The 11,089-nt window shown below is 39.0% G+C and overlaps 1 protein-coding gene across 1 annotated transcript; it reads right to left on the reverse strand.

The window, feature by feature from the left end:
- Positions 1–306: 306 nt before the first annotated feature.
- LOC307165803 (uncharacterized protein) lies at positions 307–10,306 on the reverse strand (the record flags this gene model as incomplete). The annotated part of the gene is made up of 8 exons (XM_079883782.1): positions 307–804; positions 916–996; positions 1,142–1,201; positions 1,423–1,542; positions 2,005–2,355; positions 2,447–2,782; positions 7,777–7,871; positions 10,158–10,306. The coding sequence occupies 8 exons, from the start codon at positions 10,304–10,306 to the stop codon at positions 749–751; spliced, it is 1,248 nt and encodes a 415-aa protein (XP_079739908.1). The 3' UTR covers positions 307–748.
- Positions 10,307–11,089: the final 783 nt, after the last annotated feature.

Raw genomic sequence — 11,089 nt, forward strand, 5'->3', positions numbered from 1 at the left:
CTGCTCTCGGTTATTGAAGCTCTGAGACTGGCAAGAGGAGCCTCCGAATCCTCAGTTCTCCTCTTGCTGGATCTGTCTGCTGCTTACAGTTAACCACCAAGAAGAGCATCTCAGGAACAGTGCTTCAAGTCTGACCTCTCAGTGGGTCCTTCAGGGTGTCGTGAGGTGTTTAAGACCCAATATCTAGCTCTCGGTTATTGAAGCGGCTTCTCAACTACAACTCGCTTCAGTGGACTTACAGATACATTACCAGCTCATGAAGGGGAATTAACATATTCCTAACAAACATCTCAGGAAAGGAGACTTATTAAACACAACTGCAGAGGTTTATTAAGAAAATTATAGCAATCATTCAAAATGAAAAAAGATGCTAAAATCAGGAATGAAAAGACAAGATCCAAGAATCCTCAAATCAGCTCCATCACACAGAACAGAGAGAGATTATACAGTCTGAGTCTGTCCATTACTGTATTAATATTATATTTAAAGCAGTTTACATATGAAGCGCAAGAAAATGACTTTCAACACTGTAGGGAAATATATCCATAAAATCCATATAAATGAAAATAAATCTGGCTTTTTATAAGTAGAAAAAAAACATTTTAATCTAAACTTGATTATGTCACTATAAGTGCTCAGAGTTTTTTCTCTGTTTTCTGAGAAGAAGAAAATAAAACAATGAACAATCCTCTGTAAGTTTTTGCTATTGTAAATATTGCTGCAGATTGGCTCTAAACTCATCAGTATTTTATTCTAATATTGTCGGCATCTCTATTTCCTCTGGGTGCTTCGAGTCCTTCCTCCCTGCAAAATAAAAGCATTGACTGACCTCTCGTATGTGTTTTTATCATGATTGCAGATTGTTCCAGATCAGATGAGTGTGAATCATCAGATTGTGTGCGGCTCAAAACTCACCAGCTCTTCTTGCACAGATGATCTGAAGAAGAATCACAGTAGGAGCAGCAAACACTGCGATCTCAACAATACTCACAATCACTGCAGGAAACATGAGAGGAAGAAGAGAAACTGTACATGACTGAAGTCAAGGGTATTCAACTATCAACAGTTATTGATGAAGCATTTACAGACTGACTGATAGTTTAATGTTATAAAGCTGTCAGTATAAATGAACGTGTCGTACCTCTGTATAATGATCCAGCAGTCACACTGACTCCAGTTTCTGATGCTGGATCAGCTGGATCTGTGGATCACGTCTGTTAGTTCAGTTCAACACAAAATGCCACATATACACAACATCATCATCACATAATACTGGAGCTTCACATCACAGAAATGATGAATATGTGCACGAGTCTGTCATCTATTATCTTCTTACTTCACTCTCAAGCTGTCAGGAGGAGAATGACTATCGCCATTCACCAAAGATAAATCTATTTATACAGTGATCATGTGATCATGAACCTTGTGTAGGAGCTGCTGCTGTAGTTCGGCTTGATGTCTTCTCAGAGTTTGAGCTTCTGACTGGAGTCAGTGTTGGTGAAGCGACTGGATCTGCAGAAGATGAATGTTCAGACGCATCATCTGTAGGACATTAACATCATATGTTTATATCGATCATGACCTGCAGTTTGTGTTCATCATCACAGTTTACAGTGGCAGTAGTTGAGAAGAGACTGTACTGTATTACTGTATAACTGTATTACTGTGTTACTGTATAATCTATTCCTGGTTTATATGAGAGTGAAACACAGTTGAGCTTCTGCAAATAAACCTTCAGCTTGAATGAAGGACATAAGCCTTATAATTCCTAAACCCGACCTCCTACATGAGTCATACTAGGCTTTAATACACTCGTCTGATTTATGCAATATATCATGTATGACCCATGTAGGAGGCCAATATTGGGAATTATAAGGATTGTTATACAGTTAATGACTATGGCCACTAATATTTTACAACTCCATAACGTATGAAGCCATCAGAAAGAGTGGAGCCAATCTGTGGAAGTTTTCACAAATCTGTCAGAAAAGAGTGTTTTCTCACCTGAATACTTGACAGTGTATCTGACTGAGGTCTCGAGTTGATCTCTTCGAGTAAGCTGACATCTCCACTCTCTGTTGTCATCTTCATTCAGGAGTGTTGTAGTCAGAGTGATGATACAGTGATATGATGATAATATCTGATATCTGGAGTCTGTCTTCAGATCAACACCAGCCTGATTCACCCACAACAGCTCAACTCCCTCAGAACTGACCCAATCATCACAGGAGAATACAGTATCTGAATACAACTGACAGGAGAGAGTCACAGAGCGGCCTGGACTGATCTCAGTCTGTGAGGATGAAGATGATGAAGATGATGATGATGATGAAGATGATGATGGAGACACTGAAACTGAACACAAGACACAAATCACAGACTCTTCAATCATCATCTGAGTTTAAAGGGAGAATCTGCCCTTTTTAAATTGATCACATAAACTTACCATGAAGAACATGCAGAAAAACATCAGCATCATCAAAATAAACATCAGCACCAGATCCTTGTTCTCGGTCATTCACATATTGTTCGCAGGTGTATAATCCAGAATCTTCTCCTTTGACGTTCTTGATGTTCAGAGAGCAGTCAGACTCCAGACTCAGTCTCTCATGTCTCTCTGTGTCTTTATTCTTTATCCCTCCAGTAATCAGTTCAACTACTGAATAACTGAGGCGTTTCTCGTAGATCCATGTAGTTGATTTGCAGTCAGAAAGAGCTTTATTACAGGACAGAGAGACATTTTCACCAGAACTGATGAACACATCATCATCTCCACTTGTTCCTGAAACACAGTATGGGCCCTATTTTAACGATCTGAAACGCAAGTATCAAGCGCGAAACGCAAGTAACTTTGTGGGCGGGTCTTGGGCGCTGTTGCTATTATACCGGCGGGATAAATGACTCTTGCGCCCGACGCAAATCTAAAATGGGTTGGTATGAAGTAGCTTCATTACTCATAGGTGTGGTTTGGGCTTGAAATAAACCAATCAGAGCGACATCTCACATTCCCTTTAAGAGCAGGCGCACTTGTGCCATGGCGGATTTATATTATAACAGCGGATTTGCCAGACGCACACCAGGAGCGGTTCACAGCCGAGGAGACCGACGTTCTCGTCAGGGCCGTAAAACACAGAGAAGTGACATTGGGGATGGAGAAACCCACTCAAATTAGCTTCGGTTAAACAGGCATATAATAATTTGGGTAAATGTGTAAGCTAAATTTATGCCTATTTTTTCACATCTTCATGGACACCACAATGATTTCCCTTGTGTGTTAATATTTTTCCTTGTAATAATGTATGATTTGCAAAAATTAAAACTGCTGCTTCTGTGTAGATGAGAGAATCAAAGTGTATGCGCCTTGTGCACACGCTACATTGATTATGGCCAAGCATGAGCCCTTAAAATAGCATAATGAATAACATGCGCAACTCAATTGTTTTCTGAAACTGCAAAATAGCACCAGGGAACGTTTGCGCCGGAACACGCCTCCTCTTTTTGCTGAACCGCCCCCGGGAGCGCAAGTTAATTTCCTAGTTTACCGGCGTGCGTCTGTGGAGGGAAAAGTCTGCTGAGCGCGGGTGCAAAATAGGAATGATACATGCGTCGCTGTACAAAGTCAATTGCGCTGGGTGCAAGATAGGGCTCTATATCTCAGTTATCATTATGATATATATTTATAAATGAAACATAAAACATACCAGCATAAAAAGCAGAAGTTTTAAATCATAGTATTTTTCCTGACTTAAAGCAAACAACACACTCTCCAGAATAAACTATTAGTCTTTATCAGAGAGCTGTTCAAATCACTGACACACTCTTAATATGAAGATAATTCTTCATCATCAGATGTTTGAGTGACACTATGTCCAGTATCAGGAATAATACAGTATGATCTGTGTGTATCAATACACAACTCTGAGATCACAACGTGAATGTGTGCAAGAATAAACTGAGCATGTTCAAATGAACTCTTTCCAGACTAATTCCACTAAATGTCTTTAGAGAAAATACAGATTTCTTTACCTGTGAGAAGTGAAGAGAGAATGGTCAGTCCCAGCAGACACAGATCACACTTATCAGCCATTTTCTGTTTCTGTCAGTCTTCCTCTTCATTATATATAGTTACAGCTCCTCCTTTAAACATTATCAGCTCCTCCTGTGGTTATTAACTTCCTCTCATCTGACCAACCGAGTCTTTAAATCCGTTGCTATATAGTGACAACATACCAGTGTAACTTTGTCCTCTCTGTAGATTGGGCTCATATAGACTCTGAACTGTGTACTTTAACACTGAAGATTTTGCTCTGTGGTCTTGAATGGTCTTGACTCTGAGTGACACTCAACTTTCCTCTACAAAACCCCCATGTAATGTGTTGAGTGTTGGATGTAAAACCGGGGTAGGAACTGGTTCATGTAATCTGGATTAAATAATCAAATTCCAAATATATAGTACTTGTAATTAGATTACATTACATTTTAATATACTTCTTGTAACGATGGGCGGAGCAGACAGTTCCGGAGGCCATGGCGGCACGGCCTCCATGGTCCTGTCAAGGGACACACTGCCCCCCCCCCCCCCACAATCTCTACAATCTTGAGAATAAACTCATTAAATGTCGAGAATAAAGTTGTGTTTCGAGAAAAAAGTCTAAATACAATCGTAAAGTCGTTGTGTTTCAAGAAAAAAAGTCGAAATGAAATGTAGAGAATAACGCATTCGATCAGTGTTCATTGCATAGCCTACTGATATCAACCTCATCGAGGTTTCGTGTTTTCCCTGGATACCATAAGACGCATTATTAATCGTTGTTGGTTGTGTACGCCTCCATCCACAGAATGTAACGACTGTAACCATCTATACAGCCATTAATGGAAATGCCGTATGGTTTTAATTTATCATAGCTGTTGTAGGATTACAAATTTAAGAATATGTTTTAGATCTGCTGATCCTACTTCCTTACATAACATCACATAAAAAAACTAAGGTGAACTATACTGTATTGGGCATTCAAGGTGAACATGAGGGCATCCATTTACTGATTAAATTTAACAGTTTCCTTTGAAGGGGTTTTGTTAGTCTTTAATCTTCCTACTAAGAGATGAACTATGTGTGAATGTTACAAAGTCTTAGTTCTCGTGACCATGTGTTGTTTATACAATTTGGGGGGTACCATTATCTCAGTTGGGGGTAATTGCCTCTTTTGTCTTTAGACGATTAGATTCAGTAGTCATCCCTAAAGACTGTGTGTAAGTTCAGCACCTTTAAGGACAGCCCACTGAATTGCCTATAAGATACCATGTAAAGTTACGTTAGTTAGACTTTGGAAGAACTGCAGCCACGTCAACGCGAAGTTCTCATCATTGATCCCAATGTCTCCTGGTTTCTTGCTTCGATGAAAAGAAAAGTTTCCAACAATTTGGTGCCTGTGACCCGGATGGAGAAACTGAAACTCAACAAAGAATGAACTTTTCCAGACGGAATTTTGAAACTTCAAGCTCAAAGATCTGAATCTTGAAACTTCAAGCACAAAGAATCTCAAAGACTGAACAGTTCCAGACGAATTTTTTCTGTACAACCAACGATTCGGTGAGTTTCACTCTATTCAAAGAACCAATGCAGACCAGTACAAATTTGTTTTCCTCTGCGCCGACAGAGAAGTTAACAAACAGCTGCAGGATTTTGTTAACTTAAGTTATCCTCTAAAGTTGTCTTTTAGAGATGAAATTTATCCTCAGTTTTTCAGGCAGGGAAGATTAGCGTAAAGTTCTAGTAATTTGTGTTATTCTTTGCTCTGGGCAAGGAAGGTTAACAATAGTTGATCTGTGTTAACATGTACCCTCAGTTGATCAGAGAAGTTTTTAGTGTTTGTTTGTGTGGTAACAAAGAAACTCACAAAATGGTTAGAAAGAATGCTAGACTAATCACCACAACGGAAAAAGGTGGTCTTGCGACTCCATTGTGGTCAGATAGCGAATTTAAGTCTTTGTTAGGAGAACGCATGAACTCCATAGTGACACAGAAAAAGTTTGGTCAATTGAAGATTGTAAAAAGATACTAGGAGACAGTATTCACAAGAACAATGTGAAAGCCATTATCTGTTGTCACAGAGAATTTAGCTTATCCATTGCACAAGAACAAGCTCAGTGTATTGCTAAGTTAAAAGAACAGATCAAACAATTGCAGACTCAGGTGTCCTGTCTCAAGACAAACGTGGGCCATAACAAAGCCTCAACCAAATGTGACTCAGAAAACCAACAGTCAGATGAAACTTATCCTGATTTACAGTCTTTTGATAGAATAGAGGACAATGTCAATGCAATGATGAAAGATGTAAATGCAGTTGAAGTGTGTGGAGCAAGACAAAAGGCTCAGAGTAGGGGAAAAGGGGTTGAAGGGGGTCCGCTTCAACTTCAGCCCATACTGCAGCTACAAGCAGTCAACACAGCTTTAGGTCCTAAGGATATAGAGAGACTATGCCAGAGTTTACCCTCAGCACGCACAAATTTTTCTGAATTTATAAAAGCATTGATCAGCAAAATGTGGCTCTATGATATGTCTCTAGCTGAAGTCACCCAGCTAATATCACAGATCTTGATTGAGTCAGAATTCAATGATTTTGAAAGTGCTGTTACTTCCGAACTACAACATGCCAGTAAAGGCGATTTGAGAGAAGGTGTTTTGAAAATCCTAAAGAATATCTTAGGACCCAAAATAAATTGGTCTAGAGTTACTAGCTGTATACAAAAGAAAGAAGAAACTGTGAGTGAATATACTGAGAAGTTTTGTCAGGCAGCCATAACTTACATTGGAATAGTGGATGATTCCGAAAGTGTGTTAGCTGACAAAGGAGCTCTAATCCGAATTTGGGCAGATGGTCTTGTAGCTGAGTACAGAACAGCCTTGCCATTCCTTGATATTACGTGGGTGAACAGAACTCTCAGAAGTAACCTAGAAAGTTGAGCTATTTGGGAAAGAGATTCTGATGTTAAAGAGAGAGTAAAAATTGCAGCAGCATCTTTTAAGGTCAACACAGAGAAGCAACAGAAACGCAAATGTCCTAAGAGAGAGGGCAGCTGTAATTACTGTGGTAAACCTGGGCATTGGATGAGAGAGTGTAGGTAAAACAAAAAGAACTTTAAAGAAGTTAACAAGGTTACACATCTTCTGCTTAGCCTGCTTGCTACTCTGAAGCAGCCCCTCCCCTCCTTGTTAAACTCGTGGGGCAGTTTGACAAGGTGTTAACCATTTAGGCTGTGAGTGCTTAATTTCCCCAGAAACAACAACAAAGACGAAAGACTGATTTTTGTTTAAAGGAAAGTGACTGTTCTCCGCCTTCCTTTGGGGGACCCTGGTTAAGTAAGACTCACAGCCTTAAATGTTATACCACAGAAATATTCCAGTGAGACCCCCATGCTCTATTTTGATGTCTACTTTGACTGATGTTTCACTGGAGAATGGAAATGTGTCAATTTTCTCACACACTGTACAGTGTGCACACAACAGGGATAGAATAGGACACACAGACCAGTGCGGAGCCCATGGAAGAACCGAAGTGCAACAGGCCTCGGGGGTCAGCCATGTGGTGAAGATTTCCTCATCCCCCCTCTTATCCCCACCTCACTGGTCCATAGGTCTCAAATCAATTAAGAAATATGGAAAGAATGAAACAACAACAGCAGACTCTGAAAACGATACAACCCGTATTTACACAAATACTGCTACAACCCTAGTGTTTGAACAAATACTGCTCTGTCGTTTGTTTTCTTTCTTACTCTGTGCAGATAAACACTTGTCCCGAGACCCATGTGCAACGACCGTCACACCTGCATATGAAGCCACAACCTCAAGACGACAACTGCTGAACGAACTATCACAAAAGAAAAAGAAAAAAAATACACAACGCAGAGACTCACCTACGGGAACTTCAGTCATCCATCAGAGAACTTGAACAAACTACAACAAGACATTCTTGATCTTTCAACAAAATTACACCAGATGACTGAAGATAACTTTTCATGGTTCGGAAACTTGTTAGTATCAAGTGTGTCAACCAACAAATGACTCACGTCCAGCACAAGGAAATAACAGTTTTCAACCAGAAAAGACTATTACTTGTAAGGACATCACGGACCCTAATTGCATGTTTGTTTCTGTGTCAACATGCAATTACAGATGAACAACACAGATCATGCTATGTGCCTATAACTTTTTCAAGTTACAATAATGAACTTTTAAGTGTCTAAATTTGTATTTTGTGAGAGTTATTAGAACTCTCAAAGAGGGGACTGTAGGATTACAAATTTAAGAATATGTTTTAGATCTGCTGATCCTACTTCCTTACATAACATCACATAAAAAAAACTAAGGTGAACTATACTGTATAGGGCATTCAAGGTGAACATGAGGGCATCCATTTACTGATTAGATTTAACAGTTTCCTTTGAAGGGGTTTTGTTAGTCTTTGATTTTCCTACTAAGAGATGAACTATGTGTGAATGTTACAAAGTCTTAGTTCTTGTGACCATGTGTTGTTTATACAATTTGGGGGGTAATATTATCTCAGTTGGGGGTAATTGCCACTATTGTCTTTAGATGATTAGATTCAGTAGTCATCCCTAAAGACTGTGTGTAAGTTCAGCACCTTTAAGGACAGCCCACTGAATTGCCTATAAGATACCATGTAAAGTTCCCTTAGTCAGATTATGTTGGACGAACCACAGCCGCGCTCAATAAAGAATAACTTTGTTTGAACGTGATCCCAACGTCTCCTGGTCTCTGCTTCGATGAAAGAAAACTTTCCAACACTGTCCATATGCCAGAGTGCATTTGGGCCAGCACAAGTGTACTGGCGTCTTCTCAAGTGTCTCCTTCGTCGAAATTCCACACCTTGAGGATCAACAAGTTTAATAATGCGTCTTATGGTATCCTGAGAAACCACAAAACCTCGATGAATTTCATGTTGGACAAAAGCGAGTACATCACGCAAATTGGACTGATTTTTTTTTTCTAAAAAGACCTAGCCGACCTAGACCTAAGAATGTTCTATTCTTTGTTACTGAAAGAAAGTCTAAAATATAGCTTGACTAAGTGATCCAACTCTGTCCTCTATCAGTAGGCTATGCAATGAACACTGATCGAATGCGTTATTCTCTACATTTCATTTCGACTTTTTTTCTCGAAACGCAGACTTTATTCTCGAAATTTAATGAGTTTATTCTCACGATTTCGACTTTTTTTCTCGAAATTTAACAAGTTTTTTTCTCGAAACACAACGACTTTATTCTCGAAATTTAATGAGTTTATTCTCAAGATTGTATTTCGACTTTTTTCTAGAAATTTAACGAGTTTAATCTCGCATTATAATGACTTTAATCTCGAGATGGTTTTATTTTTTTATTATTGCTTGGCCCTAATCCTCTTCCGTAGCTCTGTGATAAGTTGCTCCATAAACTCTTTATGGGACAAGTTACCATGTAGCTCTTTGTGCACAATGAAAGAGTTGGTGGAAGCAATGTTCAAGAAGTGTAGAAAAATCTTACTGTACCACTTCATGGTTTTGTGCTGTGTTGTGTAGTACTGTAACAGCTGATCGCGTATCTGTTGATGGGCCATAAAGACCGCACGCATTTAGTGACACACGCAATGAACGGATCGTTCGCGAACGACACATCGCTACATTTCAAAAATGTACACCTGTATTCACAAACATCTGTGCATAAGGCAGTATTGAAGCATGGATAAACAGTGTCATAGGCTAACCAAAACCGAACATTTATATAAAAATATAATGTATTTAGACAGTATCACATATTTTACCGGAGGCTGAAATATATTTAGACTAAATCACATTATATAACCTAAGCAGATATTCGCAAACAGGCTACATTACACATAAGGCAGTATTTTAGCATGAATCAGTGTCATTAACTAATCAAAACTGAGTGAAATATATTTAATATACAAATATGTTTAAAGAGCAATATCACATTTAAAAAGTTTACACTTGAGCATATACACGAATGTTAGGGATATTGTAAGGCAATCGTTCCTGTAAGATGTCAAAAGCTAGCCAAAACTACGCAAAATATAGTCTGAAAATTCATATGAGTTCTATATTATCAGAAAAGGAATTACATAACAGTAAACAACTTACTCCAAACTTGTATCCTCAGGGGGATCAATTCGCTGTTCAAAATGCTGCCGTTCGTCGTCTGAGTTGCAATCTTCCTCAGAGGAAAAAGTGAATTCTTCCTCACTGTCCAGAATCATCTGAAGGGCGTCTTTACAGGAGTAACGTGCCATCCTCTCTAAACGCGATGAACTCTCAGTGAATCTGACGAAGAAGCTTCATGTTTTTATGTGGCTTGGCGGCCTCAGCTCATTAAAGTTAATGAAGGGAGAACGAAAAAACGGTACCTCTCCTTGCTTTCAAACGGATTACATAAGCTGAGAATATTTGTTTTTTATATAAATTACTTCATTTAAAATAAGAGAATTCAAGCTTCATAAAGACATATCTCATGTATCTGTGTGAGAAGTATTCGCTGAGTTACAGTTCATTTTCGGACGCGTTTCAGAATGGACTACACTGACAGACAGAAGGCAGAACTCGCATCAGGTTTATTTTTCTTTATTTGGCGAAAAGCACAACACTTTGTTTTTATTGTGAGTATACACAAAAAAAAAAATACACACTTAACAGGATCGAATGATGTATAACACAAGTATGTAAGATCAAAATCAACAGAGTATTTTGAGTCTCTTTGATAAGGAAAAAAACAAGCCTATCGCGCCGGTGCAACAGCCGACCTCAGGGGGTTAATGAAACAAACAAGGAACAGTTACAACGACCGACAAACAACAACTGAAGCACAGAGGTTTAAATACACAGGCAAACAAGATAACAAGGGGGCGTGGTTAATCAGAAACACCTGGGGAGACTAATAAACAAGAAAAACTACAAAGGACTACAAAACATGGCACAGAACAGGAAATAACAAAAGTACACACAAGACAAGGGAAACACAAGACAGGAATCATGACACTTGTAGTCAGACTGCAATTACTTTGTGTCACAGACATCAA

This window comes from Squalius cephalus, assembly GCF_949319135.1.
Source record: "Squalius cephalus genome assembly, chromosome: 1".
Lineage (NCBI taxonomy): Eukaryota > Metazoa > Chordata > Actinopteri > Cypriniformes > Leuciscidae > Squalius > Squalius cephalus.